This window comes from Oncorhynchus gorbuscha, linkage group LG08 (genome assembly GCF_021184085.1).
Source record: "Oncorhynchus gorbuscha isolate QuinsamMale2020 ecotype Even-year linkage group LG08, OgorEven_v1.0, whole genome shotgun sequence".
NCBI classification, from domain to species: domain Eukaryota; kingdom Metazoa; phylum Chordata; class Actinopteri; order Salmoniformes; family Salmonidae; genus Oncorhynchus; species Oncorhynchus gorbuscha.
In genome coordinates, this window is record NC_060180.1 from 9,857,321 (window position 1) to 9,882,640 (window position 25,320).

The following is a 25,320-nucleotide window of genomic DNA, read 5'->3' on the forward strand; positions in this document are numbered from 1 at the left end:
ACATCCGGGCTTCTTCACCTGCAGGATTGTCTGACCAGCCACCCGGACAGCTGATGAAACTGAGGAGTATTTCTGTCTGTAATAAAGCCCTTTTGTGGAGAAACACTTATTCTGATTGGCTGGGCCTGACTCCCCAGTGGGTGGGCCTATGCCCTCCCAGGCCCACCCATGGCTGTGCCCCTGCCCAGTCATGTGTAATCCATAGATTAGGGCCTAATGAATTTATTCCAATTGACTGCCTTATATGAACTAAACCTAGTCAAATCATTGAAATTGTTGCATGTTACGTTTTATATTTTTGTTCAGTATATTAGTGGTACACCCATGTCATATAGATCTTCCTCTACTCTTGTTTCCGCTGATTGCAATACTGCATTATAAATATGAAAATGAAGGCAGCCACATGCACTTGTGGTCTGTTTCTTGGGTAACTCTTCCGGCTGGGGTTCTTCAGACTGTTTGTCCCTGCACTTTAAGAAGACGGTCCCTGATCTGCTGTTTGTCTCTCTGTCCCTGCAGATAACCTGCTGATTGACTACCAGTTCACCTTCAGCCTTCTCCAGGAGGATGACCACCACTACACCGCCATCAACTTCATGGCCACTCCTGAACAGGTCAGTCACTACACAGAGGTGTCAGACACCATGGGCCCAAGGGACAGGTCTCATGTAGCCTTTCTGTTATGTATTTAATGCATCTATTTTGCTGTGAAACAGAGAACCCACATTAGCATCATTCCAAACCATCATAGTGTTGGTTTGGAATACGTGTGTTTGACCTCCTTTTGTGTTCATATTTTACAGAGCAACAAGAACCTGGACATGTCCATCAATGCGTCCAACAACTTCAACCTCAACATCACCTGGTCTATTGGATCAACAGGTAACTTGTCTTGTTAGATTGTCATTTGCCATAGAGTGGATGTGCCACAGTGACGGTATATTTGACAACATGTTGAGGGCTTTCCCTCTCATTTGATTCTATTGTCCACCTTTGCTACACTCACTACGGTCTACGGCAGATATCAAATCAAATCAAATCAAATCAAATTTATTTATATAGCCCTTCGTACATCAGCTGATATCTCAAAGTGCTGTACAGAAACCCAGCCTAAAACCCCAAACAGCAAACAATGCAGGTGTAAAAGCACGGTGGCTAGGAAAAACTCCCTAGAAAGGCCAAAACCTAGGAAGAAACCTAGAGAGGAACCGGGCTATGTGGGGTGGCCAGTCCTCTTCTGGCTGTGCCGGGTAGAGATTATAACAGAACATGACCAAGATGTTCAAATGTTCATAAATGACCAGCATGGTCAAATAATAATAAGGCAGAACAGTTGAAACTGGAGCAGCAGCACAGTCAGATGGACTGGGGACAGCAAGGAGCCATCATGTCAGGTAGTCCTGGGGCACGGTCCTAGGGCTCAGGTCCTCCGAGAGAGAGAAAGAAAGAGAGAATTAGAGAGAGCATATGTGGGGTGGCCAGTCCTCTTCTGGCTGTGCCAGGTGGAGATTATAACAGAACGTGGCCAAGATGTTCAAATGTTCATAAATGACCAGCATGGTTGAATAATAGTAAGGCAGAACAGTTGAAACTGGAGCAGGAGCATGGCCAGGTGGACTGGGGACAGCAAGGAGTCCTCATGTCAGGTAGTCCTGGGACATGGTCCTAGGGCCCAGGCCAGTTGAAACTGGAGCAGCAGCATGGCCAGGTGGACTGGGGACAGCAAGGAGTCATCATGTCAGGTAGTCCTGGGGCATGGTTCTAGGGCTCAGGTCCTCCGAGAGAGAGAAAGAAAGAGAGAAGGAGAGAATTAGAGAACGCACACTTAGATTTACACAGGACACCGAATAGGACAGGAGAAGTACTCCAGATAAACAAACTGACCCTAGCCCCCCGACACATAAACTACTGCAGCATAAATACTGGAGGCTGAGACAGGAGGTATCCCCCACTCAGCGTCAGACAGCGTACATCCCCTGCGCTACAGAATCCAATGTAGGACGTTATTCACCTAGGATGGGAAAGAAACTCATATAATCTCTCTTTGTCATCTTTTCCAGAGCGATTGGTACTTTTGTTGTTCTGGTCCGTGTCCCTCATTAGACAAGAATGTCTGTAGGGGAATGCCCCTCTTGACAAATGTAGGGGAGATAGTTTTTAATTATGGTCTTGGTGTTTTTGTGTGATTTCAATTAAGATACAACTTTGCCCAGTCTGTACCGGGCCCAGATTTAGTTTTATTTTACTTGATTTGAGAGGAAACTTCAGGGCTTGAATATATGTGCAGAGCAATTAGAGTGAGTGTGTTATGTCACTGATAAATTGGTTGGGGTCATCTTTTATTAAAGCTGTCCCAAAGTCTGGCCTGTTAATGCAGTATTCTTGATAACGTCTTCATTTTGGACCACTTAAAATATAAATGCATGTCTGTTTTTTTTAAGAAAGTACATTTCCACTCTCCTTATATATTTTCAAGCTTATTTTGGACAGCTCAAAAATGACAAAGGGATACGTAGTTGAAGATGGGAGAAAGTTGGAAGGGTCCACTCAGGGAGTGTTACCGCTCAGCCATAGTTCTACCACAAAATGTACATGCATCTACAGTATAATGTATGCTCTGAAACTGTCATTGTACTGGACTCAATCTAGACTCACTATAATTGTGAATGCCAGTGGTGGGTAAATACTCAATTGTCATACTTCAGTAAAAGTAAAGATGACTTAATATAAAATGACTCAAGTAAAAGTCTAAAAGTATTTGGTTTTAAATGTACTTAAGTATCAAAAGTAAATGGAACTTCTAAAATGTACTGAAGTATCAAAAGTACAAGAATAAACCATTTCAAATTTTGTATATTAAGCAAACCAGACGGGACAATTTTCTTTCTTTTTATTGACGGATAGCCAGAGGCACACTCTGACACTCACCCATAATTTACAAACGAAGCATTTGTGTTTTGTGAGTCCGCCAGATCAGAGGCAGTTGGGATGACCAGGGATGTTCTCTTGATAAGTGTGTGATTTCGACCATTTCCTGTCAAAATGTAACGAGTACTTTTGGGTGTCAGGGAAAATGAATGGAGTAAAAAGTACATTATTTTCTTTAGGAACGTAGTAAAAGTAAAAGTTGGCAAAAATATAAAAATTTAAGTACAGATACCCCAAAAACGACTTAAGTAGGGCTTTAAAGGTTTTTTTCTTAAGTACTTTACACCACTGGTGAAGGCCACTTTTCTCTGTACTTTTTTTTGACACTCGCTGGCTAATCTGTTTTCTGAAACGTCACCAGCCTGGCTACTCTGTATTCTAAAACGTCACCAGCCTGGCTAATCTGTATTCTAAAACGTCACCAGCCTGGCTAATCTGTATTCTAAAACGTCACCAGCCTGGCTAATCTGTATTCTAAAACGTCACCAGCCTGGCTAATCTGTATTCTAAAACGTCACCAGCCTGGCTAATCTGTTTTCTAAAACGTCACTAGCCTGGCTAATCTGTATTCTAAAACGTCACCAGCCTGGCTAATCTGTTTTCTAAAACGTCACCAGCCTGGCTAATCTGTATTCTAAAGCTTCACCAGCCTGGCTAATCTGTATTCTAAAACGTCACTAGCCTGGCTAATCTGTATTCTAAAACGTCACTAGCCTGGCTAATCTGTATTCTAAAGCGTCACCAGCCTGGCTAATCTGTATTCTAAAACGTCACCAGCCTGGCTAATCTGTATTCTAAAGCGTCACCAGCCTGGCTAATCTGTATTCTAAAACGTCACCAGCCTGGCTAATCTGTATTCTAAAATGTCACCAGCCTGGCTAATCTGTATTCTAAAACGTCACCAGCCTGGCTAATCTGTATTCTAAAACGTCACCAGCCTGGCTAATCTGTATTCTAAAACGTCACCAGCCTGGCTAATCTGTTTTCTAAAACGTCACTAGCCTGGCTAATCTGTATTCTAAAACGTCACCAGCCTGGCTAATCTGTTTTCTAAAACGTCACCAGCCTGGCTAATCTGTATTCTAAAGCGTCACCAGCCTGGCTAATCTGTACTCTAAAGCGTCACCAGCCTGGCTAATCTGTATTCTAAAACGTCACTAGCCTGGCTAATCTGTATTCTAAAACGTCACTAGCCTGGCTAATCTGTATTCTAAAGCGTCACCAGCCTGGCTAATCTGTATTCTAAAACATCACCAGCCTGGCTAATCTGTATTCTAAAGCGTCACCAGCCTGGCTAATCTGTTTTCTAAAACGTCACCAACCTGGCTGATCTGTATTCTAAAACGTCACCAGCCTGGCTAATCTGTATTCTAAAACGTCACCAGCCTGGCTAATCTGTTTTCTAAAGCGTCACCAGCCTGGCTAATCTGTATTCTAAAGCGTTACCAGCCTGGCTAATCTGTTTTCTAAAACGTCACCAGCCTGGCTAATCTGTAATGTAAAGCGTCACCAGCCTGGCTAATCTGTATTCTAAAGCGTCACCAGCCTGGCTAATCTGTAATCTAAAACGTCACCAGCCTGGCTAATCTGTATTCTAAAGCGTCACCAGCCTGGCTAATCTGTTTTCTAAAACGTCACCAGCCTGGCTAATCTGTATTCTAAAGCGTCACCAGCCTGGCTAATCTGTATTCTAAAGCGTCACCAGCCTGGCTAATCTGTTTTCTGAAACGTCACCAGCCTGGCTAATCTGTAATCTAAAACATCACCAGCCTGGCTAATCTGTATTCTAAAGCGTCACCAGCCTGGCTAATCTGTATTCTAAAGCGTCACCAGCCTGGCTAATCTGTTTTCTAAAACGTCAACAGCCTGGCTAATCTGTATTCTAAAACGTCACCAGCCTGGCTAATCTGTTTTCTAAAACGTCACCAGCCTGGCTAATCTGTATTCTAAAGCGTCACCAGCCTGGCTAATCTGTATTCTAAAACGTCACCAGCCTGGCTAATCTGTATTCTAAAACGTCACCAGCCTGGCGAATCTGTTTTCTAAAGCGTCACCAGCCTGGCTAATCTGTATTCTAAAACATCACCAGCCTGGCTAATCTGTATTCTAAAACGTCACCAGCCTGGCTAATCTGTATTCTAAAGCGTCACCAGCCTGGCTAGTCTGTTTTCTAAAATGTCACCAGCCTGGCTAATCTGTATTCTAAAGCGTCACCAGCCTGGCTAATCTGTTTTCTAAAACGTCACCAGCCTGGCTAATCTGTTTTCTAAAACGTCACCAGCCTGGCTAATCTGTAATGTAAAGCGTCACCAGCCTGGCTAATCTGTATTCTAAAGCGTCACCAGCCTGGCTAATCTGTAATCTAAAACGTCACCAGCCTGGCTAATCTGTATTCTAAAGCGTCACCAGCCTGGCTAATCTGTTTTCTAAAACGTCACCAGCCTGGTTAATCTGTTTTCTAAAACGTCACCAGCCTGGCTAATCTGTATTCTAAAGCGTCACCAGCCTGGCTAATCTGTTTTCTAAAACGTCACCAGCCTGGTTAATCTGTTTTCTAAAACGTCACCAGCCTGGCTAATGTGTACTCTAAAGCGTCACCAGCCTGGCTAATCTGTATTCTAAAACGTCACCAGCCTGGCTAATGTGTATTCTAAAGCGTCACCAGCCTGGCTAATGTGTATTCTAAAGCGTCACCAGCCTGGCTAATCTGTTTTCTAAAACGTCACCAGCCTGGCTAATCTGTATTCTAAAGCGTCACCAGCCTGGCTAATCTGTATTCTAAAGCGTCACCAGCCTGGCTAATCTGTTTTCTGAAACGTCACCAGCCTGGCTAATCTGTAATCTAAAACATCACCAGCCTGGCTAATCTGTATTCTAAAGCGTCACCAGCCTGGCTAATCTGTATTCTAAAGCGTCACCAGCCTGGCTAATCTGTTTTCTAAAACGTCAACAGCCTGGCTAATCTGTATTCTAAAACGTCACCAGCCTGGCTAATCTGTTTTCTAAAACGTCACCAGCCTGGCTAATCTGTATTCTAAAGCGTCACCAGCCTGGCTAATCTGTATTCTAAAATGTCACCAGCCTGGCTAATCTGTATTCTAAAACGTCACCAGCCTGGCGAATCTGTTTTCTAAAGCGTCACCAGCCTGGCTAATCTGTATTCTAAAACATCACCAGCCTGGCTAATCTGTATTCTAAAACGTCACCAGCCTGGCTAATCTGTATTCTAAAGCGTCACCAGCCTGGCTAGTCTGTTTTCTAAAATGTCACCAGCCTGGCTAATCTGTATTCTAAAGCGTCACCAGCCTGGCTAATCTGTTTTCTAAAACGTCACCAGCCTGGCTAATCTGTTTTCTAAAACGTCACCAGCCTGGCTAATCTGTAATGTAAAGCGTCACCAGCCTGGCTAATCTGTATTCTAAAGCGTCACCAGCCTGGCTAATCTGTAATCTAAAACGTCACCAGCCTGGCTAATCTGTATTCTAAAGCGTCACCAGCCTGGCTAATCTGTTTTCTAAAACGTCACCAGCCTGGTTAATCTGTTTTCTAAAACGTCACCAGCCTGGCTAATCTGTATTCTAAAGCGTCACCAGCCTGGCTAATCTGTTTTCTAAAACGTCACCAGCCTGGTTAATCTGTTTTCTAAAACGTCACCAGCCTGGCTAATGTGTACTCTAAAGCGTCACCAGCCTGGCTAATCTGTATTCTAAAACGTCACCAGCCTGGCTAATGTGTATTCTAAAGCGTCACCAGCCTGGCTAATGTGTACTCTAAAGCGTCACCAGCCTGGCTAATCTGTATTCTAAAGCGTCACCAGCCTGGCTAATCTGTTTTCTAAAACGTCACCAGCCTGGTTAATCTGTTTTCTAAAACGTCACCAGCCTGGCTAATTTCTAATCTAAAACGTCACCAGCCTGGCTAATCTGTTTTCTAAAACGTCACTAGCCTGCCTAATCTGTAATCTAAAACGTCACCAGCCTGGCTAATCTGTATTTTAAAGCGTCACCAGCCTGGCTAATCTGTATTCTCTCTCGACTGCCATCATGAAACTCAGTTTTTGTTCGACTGGCACAACTGTCACAGCAGTACCTATCCCCAATCACACATACCAGTACCTATATGTGTGATTTGACTATCACCAACTGTACTATCCTCTCAGTATCCTTCCTTTGACGTCTTACACTATGACCCACCTCTCACCCCCAGCTGGCACCATCTCTGGCGAGGAGGTGCCCATCGTGTCCAAGACCAATATCCAGGAACACAGAGACAGCTTCTCCTGTGAGAAGTTCAACTTCCGAGTCAACTCCAACATCACCTTCTATGTCTATGTCAGCAACTTCTCCTGGCCAATCAAGATCCAGGTAAGGTTCTGTCAGTAGTGATCTAACCAACCACAAATGAAGTATGAAAAAACAACAACATTTGTTTAACAACTTGAATGGGTTGTCAGAGGGTTACTGTTTCCAATGGGGTAATAGCCCTATGTCTTGAATGGGTTGCCAGAGGGTTACTGTTTCCAATGGGGTAATAGCCCTATGTCTTGAATGGGTTGTCAGAGGGTTACTGTTTCCAATGGGGTAATAGCCCTATGTCTTGAATGGGTTGTCAGAGGGTTACTGTTTCCAATGGGGTAATAGCCCTATGTCTTGAATGGGAATTATTTGGAATGCAATTTCTCCATGAACACAGTTGACTGTCTCTTGGTTCCATCGATATATTAAGTGATTGTACTTAAATCAGATTGAATAGAACTGTAATAATGTGAACAACTGAAGGCCTTGCTGATTGCAGACACAGCAGGAGAAATGGTTAAGTAACACAGAGGATACACTACCATTATAATGAGTTTGTATAATTCATTGTTGTTTTTCTTTTGGTAGAATGCTCCACTTTCTAGGAAGACAATTACAGGACCTTAGTATTCACACCCGTTGACTTTTTCCACATTTTGTTGTTACAGCCTGAATATAATATTTATTACATTTCATTTCACATTTTGTGTCACTGGCCTACACACAATACCCCATAATGACAGTGTAATTATGTTTTTAGACATTTTTACAAATTAATAAACAATGAAAAGCTTAAATGTCTTAAGACAATAAGTATTCAACCCCTTCGTTTTGCCAAGCCTAAATAAATGCAGGAGTAAAAATTTGCTTAACAAGTCACATAATTTGCATGGACTTTTGACATGATTTATGAATGACTACCTCATCTTTGTACACCACACATACAATTATCTGTAATGTCCCTCAGTCAAGCAATGAATTTCAAACACAGATTCAACCACAAAGACCAGGGATGTTTTCCAACGCCTCGCAAAGAAGGGCACCTAATGATGGGTAAAAAACAAAACAGACATTGAATATTCCTTTAAGCATGGTGAAGTTATTAATTACACTTTGGATGGTGTGTCAATACACACAGTCACTACAAATGTACAGGTGTCCTTCCTAACTCAGTTGCCGGAGAGGAAGGAAACCGCTCAGGGATTTCACCATATGAGCCCAATGGTGACTTTTAAACAGTTAGTTTAATGTCTGTGATAGGAGAAAACTGAGGATGGATCAACAACATTTGAGTCACTCCATAATACTAACCTAAATGACAGAGTGAACAGAAGGAAGCCTGTAGAGAATAAAATATTCCAAAACATGCATCCTGTTTGCAACAAGGCACCAAATACGAAGGTTCACCTATTCCTAATAACTGCATACAATTACAATGACTCAGTATAGAGGAATTATTTGATTAACACTATTAAATGGATCGTTGTGTGCTTTTGGAAAGCCTATTGTATTTCTCATACAGTGCATTCAGAAAGTATTCAGACCCCTTGACCCTCTACAACTTGATTGGAGTCCACCTGTGGTAAATTCTATTGATTGAACATGATTTGGAAAGGCACAAACCTGTCTATATAAAGTCCTACAGTTGACAGTGTATGTCAGAGAAAAAACCAAGCCATGAGGTTGAAGGAACTGTCTGTAGAGCTCCGAGACAGAATTGTGTCGAGGCACAGATCTGGGGAAGGGTACCAAAAGATTTCTGCAGCATTGAAGGTCCCCAAGAACACTCTGGCCTCCGTTTTTAAATGGAAGACGTTTTGGAACCACCAAGTCTCTTCCTAGAGCAGCCGACCGGCCAAACAGAGCAATCGGGGGAGAAGGGCCTTGGTCGGGGAGGTGATGAACAACCCGATGGTCACTCTGACAGACTTCCTCAGTGGAGATGGGAGAACCTTCCAGAAGGACAACCATCTCTGCAGCACTCCACCAATCAGGCTTTTTATGGTAGAGTGGCCAGACGGAAGCCACTCAGTAAAAGGAGCATGACAACCCACTTGCAGTTTGCCAAAAGGCACCTAAAGGACCATTATACCATGAGAAACAATATTCACTGTACAGAGAGCCTTGATGAAAACCTGCTCCAGAGTGCTTAGGACCTCAGATTGGGGCGATGGTTCACTTTCCAACAGGACAATGACCTTAAGCAAACAGCGAAGACAACGCAGGAATGGCTTCGGGACAAGTCTCTGAATATTCTAGAGAGGCCCAGCCAGAGCCCGCATTTGAACCCAATCTAACATCTCTGGAGAAACCTGAAAATTGCTGTGCAGCGATGCTCCCCATCCAACCTGAGCGAGCTTGAGAGGATCTGCAGAGAAGAGTGGTAGAAACTCCCCAAATACAGATGTATAAGCTTGTAGCTTACTACTTATGTAAATGTGGTATTTCAGTTATTTTTAAAATATTTATTTTCTTCTAAAAACCAGTTTTTGCTTTATCGTTATGGGGTATTGTGTGTAGGTTGATGGAAAAAATCTATATCCATTTTACAATAAGACTGTAACATAACAAAATGTGGGAAAAATCAAGGGGTCTGAATACTTTCCGAATGCACTGTATGTACACAGTGAATAATTCCCGCCTCCAAAAATATATATAAAGTTTTATTCTTCCTGCGATGGATTTGATCGGTTCATAGGAATGTTCAGAAACGATATCTTTTTTAAACAATATCTGTCTCTACAGAATATATAAATATGTTAAATGTCTCTAGAACTCTCGGTGTGTGTCTTTTTAAGGCGTAAAACCTTGATAGAACGACATTGAGCATAAATTATAATGAAACGTGTTTGGCAAAAAAATATCATCTTTAATGATCCGTGAGTTTTGCAGTGTCACCATCAATTACTTAGGATTGCCTTAAAACTGAGACGGCCGTACAAAATATTCATGGTTTAATCTTATGAACCATAAAATTGAAGTAGACTTTGGCAGGGATATTTTAAGGTGACTGTCACACGCAATGTTGTGATTAAACGGACTGAAATCTGATTGAATGGACTGACTGCAAACATCGTGCCTAGTTAATTGACAATGAGATCCACTCTAATAGTCCTGAGCAAAAAGAAAGAAAGAAAGATGGTGGTACAGGATTTGCTAGACATATGTTGCAATGGAATATGTCAGAGGAGTAGAGCTACACATCTGGGACAGTTGCACACTCCGAAGCTCATACAGTATTTGGGATTCCTTTCTGGGTAAGGACTGGCACAATTACCATACAACCGCGTAACCGACGGTTATGGATGAATACAGTCATGAAAAGAAGTAACCGTCATAACCCTTTTGCTATTCGGCCAATTACAGTTATTCCATGACCATCACAGCATAGCATCAGCTGGCCTTAGATGCAGCAATCAAACAGATTAACATTATTAGAGGAGAACCTCCAATATCAAATACAGGCAAGTTGAAGGTGCTCTGGTAGGCTTCCAATATGAATGCAGTTGATTGCAGACTGTCCCTCGGCTTGTGTTTAGGTCATCCGTCCATCGATCGGGGTTCATATGTATTTCCCATTAATGCTGTTTTATCAGAGCGCTATTTAGATGTGATGGTAACGTGAGACGTTAATTATCATGATGAGCCCTATCCCGCAGGGGTATATAGAGCCGTCTCAGCCGCAACTCTGTCGTCAGTAACACGAGACCAGGCCCGTCCGTTCTATTGACCTCGGTGGCTTCCGATACAGACACGGTAATGATGAGGAATTGCCCAGAGAATTCCTAATGGCCAGTCTCAATCATGCTCGAAAGTTTGGTTTAGGATGTAATGTGTATACGATTTTTTTTCAAATCTAGTGATGGCTCACTATCAGCATCTGTCCTTTCAGCTGACTGAGTGACTCGCGTGTTGAGAAGAAACTCGTTGGATTTTAAATTCAGGTTTCTGTAGCTATTGTTATGTAAATACTCTTTCAGACCAGTCATATTGTAAGCTTTATTCTGGGATGTGCAGGCCAGGTCAGTCTAGCTGTGTCCTCTTCAGAGTGTGTCAGATGGAGGCAGAGATGTGTTGCTCTGTGGCCTTGGCTTTCGGATGCTGACAAGAGAGAGATTACTATCACCACCAAAGACTATGATTAGTATACATCATCCCTGTCCTCTCCTCCACTCTCTCTTTCACATCCATTCTAAAAGGTTTTTACTCAACAACCAAAAATTCTCATTCACGGATACACATAGAATAACACCCTCTCTGAATTAAATGAACCCCTTTGAATTTCTATTTGTTTCCTGGACAAAAATAAGAGATTGAATATCGTCTATAGTTTCCAAATCTGGTCTGTGAGGTGTAGGGCTGTGGCAGTCATGACATTTTGTCAGCCGGTAACTGTCATGCAAATAACTGCCGGTCTCACGGTAATTGTCTTTTAATAAACAGAAACCCGTTTAGCATCTCCGGCTTCCACATGTAGCCTACAAGCCCCCGATACTGATCTTTGTAACATCTACTTTTTAGTCTAATAAATCCATTTAATATAGCCTACACCATCATAATAGATCTGTATGTAGTTTATTTCAGAACAACTGAAGAGTATATTTGGTGCGACTGATTATTAGAAAAAAGTTGCATGAAAGGCTTGTGCTCAACTCTGTTTCTTGAGCAGGCGGCACACACTTCATCAGTCTCTCATTCACAATTTGACAAGCACTTGATAATATTCTCACCCATCAGACTATTGTCAATTTAATCAGGTCTTTACATACAGTGCCTTCAGAAAGTATTCACACTCCTTGACTTTTCTCCCCAAAAATGGTCTTATAGCCTGAATTTAAAATGGATTAAGTTGGGATTTTGTGTCACTGGCCTATACACAATACCCCATAATGTCAAAGTAGAATTATGTTTTTTTTAAATGTTAGCAAATTAAATAAAAAATGTGTCAATAAGTATGCAACCCCTTTGTTGTGTGTAGCTTAAATAAGTTCAGGAGTAAAAATGCCCTAACAAGTCACATACATTTTATGGACTCGCTCTGTGTGCAATAATAGTGTTCAACGTGGTTTTTGAATGACTACCTCATCTCTGTACCCCACACAAACTATTATCTGTAAGGTCCCTCAGTCGAGCAGTGCATTTAATATACAGATTCAACCACAACGACCAGGGAGGTTTTCCAATGCCTCGTAAAGAAGGGTAGATGGGTAAAAAAACAAAACAGATGTTGAATATCCCTTTAATTACACTTTGGATGATGTATCAATAGACCCAGAGATACAGGCGTCCTTCCTAACTCAGTTGCCAGAGGAAGAAAACCGCTCAGGGATTTCACCATGAGGCCAATGTTGACTTTAAATGGCTGTGATAGGAGACAACTGAGGATGGTTCAACAACATTGTTGTTACTCCACAATATTAACCTAAATCAGTGAAAAGGAGGATGCCTGTACAGAAAAAATGTTGTTCCAAAACATGCATCCTGTTTGCAGCAAAGCAGTAAAGTAAAACTACAAAAAATGTGGCAAAGAAATGTACTTTTTGTCCTGAATACACAGTGTTATGTTTGGGGCAAATCCAACACAAACACATCACGTGGTCCTTCTGTAGCTCAGTTGGTAGAGCATGGCGCTTGTAACGCCAGGGTAGTGGGTTCGATCCCCGGGACCACCCATACGTAGAATGTATGCACACATGACTGTAAGTCGCTTTGGATAAAAGCGTCTGCAAAATGGCATATATTATATTATTATTATTATTATATTATTATTATATATTATTATTATATTATTATTATTATTATTATATTATTATTATATTATTATTATATTATTATTATATTATTATATTATTATTATTATCACAGAGTAGCACTCTTCATATTTTCAAGCATGGTGGTGGCTGCATCATGTTATGGGTATCCTTTTCATCGGCAAGGACTATGTCGTTTTTTAGGATAAAAATAAACAGAATATAGCTAAGCACAGGCAAAATCCTAGAGGAAAACCTGTTTCAGTCTGCCTTTCAGTAGGACAATAACCTAAAACACAAGGCCAAATATACACTGGAGTTTCTTACCAAGACAATATTGAATGTTCTTGAGTGGCCTACTAATGACCATCAGCGGAATCAGAGCGCAGTTTTGGAGAAGCCTAGTTACCGTGACTCAACGGTCACATGTAATTTGACTTGGGACTGCCGGTGTAGCGGTTATACGGTCACCATAACAGCCCTAGTTAGGCGGTCTACCTAAGAAACCTAGATCCTGGTTTTCTAACAGCATTTTACACAAACATTTTAAAGAGCGACTGCCTTTAAAATGCTACATTTCCCTTTGAAAACAGCTTCCATGGCTTCGATTCAAACACAGTTATTCTAGTGCCAAAATTGACTAGATAGTGTCAAAAGGATAATTTTGTTCAGAAAGTCAGTCTCGTCTGAAACAGAGTTTGGAATATCCGTGCGTCACAATGGGTAAATGAAGGTTGGATTTTGATTTGATGATGTCCATTTGCCCACTAACATGGGGTTAACAGCTGAGGTGATAGCTCTCTATCCAATAGTATAGACAGTGAAACAGACCTGTCCAGCAGCTCCGACTTTGTTTACATAAGACAACACGTTGTGCATTTCTGACCTTGAGAAACACTGCATCAAACACCTTAGTTAGATGTAAAATTGCGCATCTAAAACATCCGTGTCAAAGATGTCAAAATTCAGTACAGATTTCTTGAGTTATGTTAGATTCATTCGGGTTATTTTGAGGAAGTGAAATAGGTCAGGAAACACACCTCCAAGACTGAAATCTCGCTTTTCTAATGAGCAACAGAAAAACACGTGCCAATCGGTGTTTTCAGTAGCTCTTTAAACCTTCCCCCACATACAATGTGTGTCTTAGACATGTCTATATCTCTAGAAGCCATTTCAAATGACTTTGCTTCACTGTCCTCCGCAGATTTCTTCATGTATTGTTATGGTAGTCTGCATGTAAACAAGCCCACTGGCGCCCTTCTCCTATAGGAGGACCTAGATTGACCGTGACCATTTCAGTCCTCGCTAACAGTGCCAGTGTAGTCGCGTGCTCTTGTACCTGACATGATGTTATTCACTGTGGCATTCAGACTGGGTGTAAGGATGGTCCTCCCCCTTCCCCCGGTCTTGGTCTGATTTTCAGCACAACCACCATCCCAGATGACCCTCTGAGCTGTCCAACACACTGCCTGAATGACTGAGAGCCGTGTCTCACTGTCTGACTCTAATGGACCGTCTCAGTGGTGACAATGACTGAGGGCTTGTCACACATTCCCCACTAAGCGATGGCTCTCTGTCTCTCTCACTCTCGCATACTTTTTCAATCCACTTCACAGAACTTAATCAGATCTGAAAGTGACATCCTCCTAATTAAACACTCTTAAACACAAGGAATATGAAGCCCCTAAATAGTGCTGTCACTTTTCCACGAACATCTAGAGGAAGAGGGACAGCTAGGATACAGTGTATGTGTGGGTGTGTGCTATATTTGTTATATTTATAATTGGTGTATATTGACATGTTTCATAAGATTTTTTTTATTTTTTACATAGATACGTGTTTGTAAATAAGCATGTTTTTCACATTCCGGTTTGCATGCCGTGCTCTAGTCCTCCACCTCCTCACAAATGACATGTTATTATTCATAATTCCAATTAGCGTACAGTCATGAGGACAATTCACTGTGGTTTCCATGGGATACATTAGCGCGCCATTTCTGTGATGTATTGCCGAGCTGTACCGGGAAGTATTTCTGGCCCATTGCTCTTAGGGGGGTTAAAGACTGCACCGGATGGATGATGGACGCCCAGTCCCACCTCCGCCCTCGCTGTTAGTGTGAGTATGCCCCCTGTAGCTGAATGACATCACCCCTGCTCTGAGGGCTGGTTGGAGGGCAGAGTGAGCGCTGCTGATTGTTTGTCCTCGCAGAACAGATTTTGATTGAATCTGTCACGGTGACTTCGCACCTTCTTCCTGACTCAGTTTCTTTCTACCATGTCATCACACTTTACCAATTTTTTTCCCCTGTTTTTTTTTTTTGGCTTTGTCGACCCAGGAGATGATAACTATACTAGTCAAGGCAGTATGAGATTCTTTGTCACACATTCTATTGGGACATGTTTCTCTCTCTCTCATTGCCTGTCCTACAAATTCATGTCATCTGTCTTCTATCATTTGAACGGTGTACTGTACCTGCTACCTTCCTGCATTTATTGCTCTGTATTTTCAGTTTTAACTTTTTTTTTAATTAACAGAAGAATAGTTCCCTTTGACCAATTCTTATTTCTCAGCAGAATCAAATCAAATCAAATGTATTTATATAGCCCTTCGTACACCAGCTGATATCTCAAAGTGCTGTACAGAAACCCAGCCTAAAACCCAAACAGCAAGCAGTGCAGATGTAGAAGCACAGTGGCTAGGAAAAGCTCCCTAGAAAGGCCAAAACCTAGGAAGAAACCTAGAGAGGATCCAGGCTATGTGGGGTGGCCAGTCCTCTTCTGGCTGTGCCGGGTGGAGATTATAACAGAACATGGCCAAGATGTTCAAATGTTCATAAATGACCAGCATGGTCAAATAATAATAATCACGGGCAGAACAATTGAAACTGGAGCAGCAGCACGGCCAGGTGGACTGGGGACAGCAAGGAGTCATCAGGCCAGGTAGTCCTGAGGTATGGTCCTATGGCTCAGGTCCTCCGAGAGAGAGAAAGAAAGAGAGAATTAGAGAGAGCATACTTAAATTCACACAGGACACCGAATAGGACAGGAGAAGTACTCCAGATATAACAAACTGACCCTAGCCCCCGACACATAAACTACTGCAGCATAAATACTGGAGGCTGAGACAGGAGGGGTCAGGAGACACTGTGGCCCCATCCGATGATACCCCCGGACAGGGCCAAACAGGAAGGATATAACCCCACCCACTTTGCCAAAGCACAGCCCCTACACCACTAGAGGCAGAACTACTCTAATTTTCTATATGATTAGTTTGGTGTGAGTGACGATATACCTGTCAGGATGAGCTCAGTATACTCAGCAAACTGATACCCCGAACTTCTCATGTGTTTCCTCGAACTCCCCCTGCACCTCCAGAGTGTATCCAGTTTGTCTGTTTAATGAAGGCTTTGAGTGTGAACGCCTGCCCCTATCTATCACCTACCCAGCCAGCCTGCCACCACACAGAAACAAAAGCTGTATGAATCCTGCCTTCTCATCGATTCTCCTCTTCCCACTGACTCCTGCGTGGCCGGGCCTAATTCGGCTGATTAAATGGGTTTCAGTGAGGCGGCCATGTTGTTTCCCCCACTCTGGGCACACGATTGGTCCGTGATTAGATTTTCTCCCAACACAGAGTCACTTATTTACCCTTTCAGCGGACATCATTAAATAGAATGCCTTTCATAATGTAATTGCTGACAGGCACAGTGCGGTGTACCTTAGTAGCCGCTCGCCATCCGACGATGGTAGTAACAAAGTGTCCTTTATTGGATAAAAGGGAAATTGAAACAGCACATACAACACAGCACAATCTGTATCTGATGATAGAGATCCTCTTTCCTATGGATGTAAGAGGAGAGGCCAGGTTAAGTGCTGCCTGTTTAAAGATACGGGAAATGGAGATAATATCATGGCTGCTGATTGGGGGTTCAAGTGACTCATGGTCATTAATATCTACCGCAATGCAGAGGAATTATAATGATGTCGCAACAGGCACTTAAATCTGAACAATATGACAGTTGTTTTTCACTTATTTTCTCAACTAAAACCAAATTGGTGAAATTGATCAGTTGATTGGTGAAATTGGTTAAATTAATCAGTTGACAGATGTCTCTGGGAAACACTGTTCAAACACTGTTCACTTTAGCAGGAGAAATGTCTAACTGTAAATCGAACAGACACACAAACAAATGAACTATAAAGGACAGTCAACCATAGACCCCCAGAAAATGTATTCCACTCAATAATTCCAATGTATATCTCTTCACCGCACTCGATATAAATAGTAGTGTCCACAGCACTCGATATAAACAGTAGTGTCCACAGCACTCGATATAAACAGTAGTGTCCACAGCACTCAATATAAACAGTAGTTTCCACCACACTCGATATAAACAGTAGTGTCCACAGCACTCGATATAAACAGTAGTGTCCACAGCACTCGATATAAACAGTAGTGTCCACAGCACTCGATATAAACAGTAGTGTCCACAGCACTCGATATAAACAGTAGTGTCCACAGCACTCAATATAAACAGTAGTTTCCACCACACTCGATATAAACAGTAGTGTCCACAGCACTCAATATAAACAGTAGTTTCCACCACACTCGATATAAACAGTAGTGTCCACAGCACTCAATATAAACAGTAGTTTCCACCACACTCGATATAAACAGTAGTGTCCACAGCACTCAATATAAACAGTAGTTTCCACCACACTCAATATAAACAGTAGTGTCCACAGCACTCGATATAAACAGTAGTGTCCACAACACTCAATATAAACAGTAGTTTCCACCACACTCGACATAAACAGTAGTATCCACAGCACTCGATATAAACAGTAGTGTCCACAGCACTCAATATAAACAGTAGTTTCCACCACACTCGACATAAACAGTAGTATCCACAGCACTCAATATAAACAGTAGTGTCCACAGCACTCAATATAAACAGTAGTGTCCACAGCACTCAATATAAACAGTAGTTTCCACCACACTCAATATAAACAGTAGTATCCACAGCACTCAATATAAACAGTAGTGTCCACAGCACTCAATATAAACAGTAGTGTCCACAGCACTCAATATAAACAGTAGTTTCCACCACACTCAATATAAACAGTAGTATCCACAGCACTCAATATAAACAGTAGTGTCCACAGCACTCAATATAAACAGTAGTTTCCACCACACTCAATATAAACAGTAGTGTCCACAGCACTCGATATAAACAGTAGTGTCCACAGCACTCAATATAAACAGTAGTTTCCACCACACTCGACATAAACAGTAGTATCCACAGCACTCGATATAAACAGTAGTGTCCACAGCACTCAATATAAACAGTAGTTTCCACCACACTCGACATAAACAGTAGTATCCACAGCACTCAATATAAACAGTAGTGTCCACAGCACTCAATATAAACAGTAGTTTCCACCACACTCGACATAAACAGTAGTATCCACAGCACTCAATATAAACAGTAGTGTCCACAGCACTCAATATAAACAGTAGTGTCCACCACACTCGATATAAACAGTAGTATCCACCACACTCGATATAAACAGTAGTATCCACCACACTCGATATAAACAGTAGTGTCCACCACACTCGATATAAACAGTAGTGTCCACCACACTCGATATAAACAGTAGTATCCACCACACTCGATATAAACAGTAGTGTCCACCGCACTCAATATAAACAGTAGTGTCCACCACACTCGATATAAACAGTAGTGTCCACCACACTCGACATAAACAGTAGTATCCACAGCACTCGATATAAACAGTAGTGTCCACAGCACTCAATATAAACAGTAGTTTCCACCACACTCGACATAAACAGTAGTATCCACAGCACTCAATATAAACAGTAGTGTCCACCACACTCGATATAAACAGTAGTGTCCACCACACTCGATATAAACAGTAGTGTCCACCGCACTCAATATAAACAGTAGTGTCCACCACACTCGATATAAACAGTAGTATCCACCACACTCGATATAAACAGTAGTATCCACCGCACTCGATATAAACAGTAGTGTCACCACACTCGATATAAACAGTAGTATCCACCACACTCGATATAAACAGTAGTATCCACCACACTCGATATAAACAGTAGTGTCCACCGCACTCAATATAAACAGTAGTTTCCACCACACTCGACATAAACAGTAGTATCCACAGCACTCAATATAAACAGTAGTGTCCACAGCACTCAATATAAACAGTAGTTTCCACCACACTCGACATAAACAGTAGTATCCACAGCACTCAATATAAACAGTAGTGTCCACAGCACTCAATATAAACAGTAGTGTCCACCACACTCGATATAAACAGTAGTATCCACCACACTCGATATAAACAGTAGTATCCACCGCACTCGATATAAACAGTAGTGTCCACCGCACTCGATATAAACAGTAGTATCCACCACACTCGATATAAACAGTAGTGTCCACCGCACTCAATATAAACAGTAGTGTCCACCACACTCGATATAAACAGTAGTGTCCACCGCACTCGATATAAACAGTAATGTCACCACACTCGATATAAACAGTAGTGTCCACCACACTCGATATAAACAGTAGTGTCCACCGCACTCGATATAAACAGTAGTGTCACCACACTCGATATAAACAGTAGTATCCACCGCACTCGATATAAACAGTAGTGTCCACCGCACTCGATATAAACAGTAATGTCACCACACTCGATATAAACAGTAATGTCACCACACTCGATATAAACAGTAGTGTCCACCACACTCGATATAAACAGTAGTGTCCACCGCACTCGATATAAACAGTAGTGTCACCACACTCGATATAAACAGTAGTATCCACCGCACTCGATATAAACAGTAGTGTCCACCGCACTCGATGTAAACAGTATTATCCACCGCACTCGATATAAACAGTAATGTCACCACACTCGATATAAACAGTAGTGTCCACCACACTCGATATAAACAGTAGTGTCCACCGCACTCGATATAAACAGTAGTGTCACCACACTCGATATAAACAGTAGTATCCACCGCACTCGATATAAACAGTAGTGTCCACCGCACTCGATATAAACAGTAATGTCACCACACTCGATATAAACAGTAATGTCACCACACTCGATATAAACAGTAGTGTCCACCACACTCGATATAAACAGTAGTGTCCACCGCACTCGATATAAACAGTAGTGTCACCACACTCGATATAAACAGTAGTATCCACCGCACTCGATATAAACAGTAGTGTCCACCGCACTCGATGTAAACAGTATTATCCACCGCACTCGATATAAACAGTAGTATCCACCACACTCGATATAAACAGTAGTATCCACCGCACTCGATATAAACAGTAGTGTCCACCGCACTCGATATAAACAGTAGTGTCACCACACTCGATATAAACAGTAGTGTCCACCACACTCGATATAAACAGTAGTGTCCACCACACTCGATATAAACAGTAGTATCCACCACACTCGATATAAACAGTAGTATCCACCGCACTCGATATAAACAGTAGTGTCCACCGCACTCGATATAAACAGTAGTGTCACCACACTCGATATAAACAGTAGTATCCACCACACTCGATATAAACAGTAGTATCCACCACACTCGATATAAACAGTAGTGTCCACCGCACTCGATATAAACAGTAATGTCACCACACTCGATATAAACAGTAGTGTCCACCGCACTCGATATAAACAGTAATGTCACCACACTCGATATAAACAGTAGTGTCCACCACACTCGATATAAACATTAGTGTCCACCGCACTCGATATAAACAGTAGTGTCACCACACTCGATATAAACAGTAGTATCCACCGCACTCGATATAAACAGTAGTGTCCACCGCACTCGATATAAACAGTAATGTCACCACACTCGATATAAACAGTAGTGTCCACCACACTCGATATAAACAGTAGTGTCCACCGCACTCGATATAAACAGTAGTGTCACCACACTCGATATAAACAGTAGTGTCCACCACACTCGATATAAACAGTAGTGGCCACCACACTCGATATAAACAGTAGTATCCACCACACTCGATATAAACAGTAGTATCCACCACACTCGATATAAACAGTAGTGTCCACCGCACTCGATATAAACAGTAATGTCACCACACTCGATATAAACAGTAGTGTCCACCACACTCGATATAAACAGTAGTGTCCACCGCACTCGATATAAACAGTAGTGTCACCACACTCGATATAAACAGTAGTATCCACCGCACTCGATATAAACAGTAGTGTCCACCGCACTCGATATAAACAGTAATGTCACCACACTCGATATAAACAGTAGTGTCCACCACACTCGATATAAACAGTAGTGTCCACCGCACTCGATATAAACAGTAGTGTCACCACACTCGATATAAACAGTAGTGTCCACCACACTCGATATAAACAGTAGTGTCCACCACACTCGATATAAACAGTAGTATCCACCACACTCGATATAAACAGTAGTATCCACCGCACTCGATATAAACAGTAGTGTCCACCGCACTCGATATAAACAGTAGTGTCACCACACTCGATATAAACAGTAGTATCCACCACACTCGATATAAACAGTAGTATCCACCACACTCGATATAAACAGTAGTGTCCACCGCACTCGATATAAACAGTAATGTCACCACACTCGATATAAACAGTAGTGTCCACCGCACTCGATATAAACAGTAATGTCACCACACTCGATATAAACAGTAGTGTCCACCACACTCGATATAAACAGTAGTGTCCACCGCACTCGATATAAACAGTAGTGTCACCACACTCGATATAAACAGTAGTATCCACCGCACTCGATATAAACAGTAGTGTCCACCGCACTCGATATAAACAGTAATGTCACCACACTCGATATAAACAGTAATGTCACCACACTCGATATAAACAGTAGTGTCCACCACACTCGATATAAACAGTAGTGTCCACCGCACTCGATATAAACAGTAGTGTCACCACACTCGATATAAACAGTAGTATCCACCGCACTCGATATAAACAGTAGTGTCCACCGCACTCGATGTAAACAGTATTATCCACCGCACTCGATATAAACAGTAGTATCCACCACACTCGATATAAACAGTAGTATCCACCGCACTCGATATAAACAGTAGTGTCCACCGCACTCGATGTAAACAGTATTATCCACCGCACTCGATATAAACAGTAGTATCCACCACACTCGATATAAACAGTAGTGTCCACCACACTCGATATAAACAGTAGTATCCACCACACTCGATATAAACAGTATTATCCACCGCACTCGATATAAACAGTAGTGTCCACCGCACTCGATGTAAACAGTATTATCCACCGCACTCGATATAAACAGTAGTATCCACCACACTCGATATAAACAGTAGTGTCCACCACACTCGATATAAACAGTAGTATCCACCACACTCGATATAAACAGTATTATCCACCGCACTCGATATAAACAGTAGTATCCACCGCACTCGATATAAACAGTAGTGTCCACCGCACTCGATGTAAACAGTATTATCCACCGCACTCGATGTAAACAGTATTATCCACCGCACTCGATATAAACAGTAGTATCCACCACACTCGATATAAACAGTAGTATCCACAGCACCCGATATAATTAGAAGTATCCATACATTGGTTTGCACTTATGACCAAAGCTGCTGCTGACTATTTTGTCCTTGGAGAGTGTTTTTGAGGGACCCTGCAGCAGGTTGGAACTGCTGGATAGCACTCTTCCTGGTACTAGGAACCCATTTGGGCCTGTTTTCAACCTCCAACCCCCCGGCCCCCCCCTGCAGTCATGCCGTTCCCAGAGACCGGAACATGCACAAACCTCTGGTGATGGTTGTTAGCGCACGACAGGCTTTATTGAATATCAATGATGCTGCCATTACATTGGGAGAAGAAGGAGAAGCAGTGTGTCTAGTTAGAAAAAAAAGTATTTACGTGTCACTCCACAATGATACAACAATACAAAATACATATACAAAAATAACACACACACACACACACACACACACACACACACACACACACACACACACACACACACACACACACACACACACACACACACACACACACACACACACACACACACACACACACACACACACACACACACACACACACACACACTCAAAACAGATTAGAGTAGACAAGAAAGGACATTTGTCTCCATTGGAGGACAAGGTGGCCGGCTTTGGCACAGGCATTAACATTGACATATTATTTTCATGAAGTCTGTTCATTTACATTTTGTCTGGACAGGTGACAAAAAATATCCCAAATTTCATTGTATAACCCACAGTAAAGCATGAGCGTCGGTTTCAATGTGTCAATGTTTCATCGTTACAAAAATAACATACACGTTTATCTAGGGGAGTGTTTACGTCTGCATTTTGCAAAAGATACTGCTTGAAAACAGTACAGGGGGTTCTGTGCCAAAAGGTCATTTTAAAAAGGCAGTGGGTGCACAGTTTGTTACTTTCAGGTTTGTTTATCAGTTGGTACCACTTTAGTTCATTGCTCTCTAAAAGTGCTGATTGAAAAGCATTCCGGTCTTTTCTAGATTACTGTCTGTTTGTATCAGTGAGTCATATGGATGGAGTTAAAAAAGGCATTGACATGGTACTATATATAACATTTTTATTTGCAGTTGTAACATCACAAACGCAAAAAACACACGTTTACATGGACGTTCATTTGACGTGCTGCAAAATCTCTGCCATTTTTCTTTAGAATCCAACGCCACTGGTGATACCAGCCTTTTCCAGCCCATATCTCCCTGAATAGCAGCATTTGGCGTGTATTTACCCACACCGAGGTCAAATCTGCAGGCACTGTTAAAAGCAGCATTAATACTAGTATAATTTCTGTTCCCCCATACCACTGCAGCATAAATAATAATTGATAGCACCAATGAATCAAAGTTTAGTGAAACATTTTTAAAGGTAGGCCACCAATGGCTTTACACTTTGTAACAATGGCACCAAGGGCACTATTTGCATGGTTAGCTATGTTCTTAAGACACATATTGTAATCAAAAATGTTCATTAATAATCAACCCCCAATACTTGGACTCACTGACGACATCTAACGTGGCAGGACAACAGAAGAAGAAAAAAGAAAGAGTTCTAGGCTCTGCTGAGTTCCTATAGTGTACTACATTGGTTTAGTCTACATTGATATTCCGTTTCCATTGTTGAGACCAGGAAAAACAACATTTAACATTTCTTCAAGGTCATCTTCCATTTCAGAGATCAACACATTGTCATCTGCATAGAAAAGAACAGACCCTCATTCATTGTTAACCGATTCGTTTTTTTCCAGGACCAGAGTCAGATCGTGAATATACATTGAGAACAGAATAGGTGATAAAATGCAACCCTGTTTTACACCAATGTCAACGGGGAACCAATCTATTAGGCAGCCATTAACTCGAACACAACATTTTACATGATCATTATCAGGCATTTCAGGATGTTACCGTTTAGACCAATTGACTCCAGATTGTCAGATTGTCTTGACATGTATGACCGATAGAAAAACTGGGAAAGAAAACAGATAGGAAAAAAAGTGGTCAAATAGAATGTCTCTCTATACGACTTTGTGGCTTTATTCAATATTTAGATACAATACAAGATTAAGATCACTTTATTGGTCAATTGTACACAACCCAGCAGACCGGGGATGTCCTGAGGACATTCGGCGACGTTCCCAATAGGTTCTTTGAAGGTTTCGACGTAACGTTATCCCACTGACTTTCTGAGAACATTCTAACAATATCGCGTGAATGTTCTCTGGGGGACATTTGTCTAGCTCCCTGTATGTTCCCAGGATGTCAAAAAGGACCATGTCAATACCCTTTGGGGACTTTCTCAGAGCTTTTGTTTGACTAGTCCTTACTAGTCATGTCGCATGATGGTCCCAAGGGAACGTTTTCTGGGGGACCTTTTAATTGTTCTCTGTCTGTTCCAGGGACATTTTTTGAACATTGTGTCATGGTTCCCTGAAGGTCCCTTGAACATTCTTGGGAAGTTGTGTCATAGTCTCCTGAACGTTACTTGGGACATTGCATCAAGGTCCCCTGGAGATTTTGTCTAGTTCCCAGTTTGTCCCGAAGACGTCCCAGAGGATGTTGTGTCATAGTCCCAAGGAGGTTCTGTCTGGTTCCTGGCTCGTCCCGGGGACATCCCTGGGGACCTTTTTTTGAAGTTCTTGGAACGTTGCGTCATGGACCCCTGGAGGTTTGTCCTGGGGACGTCCCCGAGGACATTT

General features: G+C 42.0%; 1 protein-coding gene across 3 annotated transcripts in view; it reads left to right on the plus strand.

The window, feature by feature from the left end:
* The window catches only part of LOC124041180 (attractin-like protein 1), a 368,532-nt gene that overhangs the window by 174,216 nt on the left and 168,996 nt on the right, over window positions 1-25,320 (plus strand). For 2 of the 3 annotated variants that reach the window (XR_006839890.1, XR_006839889.1), the window contains exons 22-23: window positions 520-614; window positions 804-849. Coding sequence is in view for 1 of the 3 variants with exons in the window: in XM_046358453.1 (XP_046214409.1) it covers window positions 520-614; window positions 804-882; window positions 7,135-7,292 (332 nt within the window). In the remaining 2 variants the exon portion in view is untranslated. Of the gene's footprint in view, window positions 1-519; window positions 615-803; window positions 883-7,134; window positions 7,293-25,320 lie in introns of those variants that run through there. The other variant, XM_046358453.1, reaches the window with a different exon arrangement.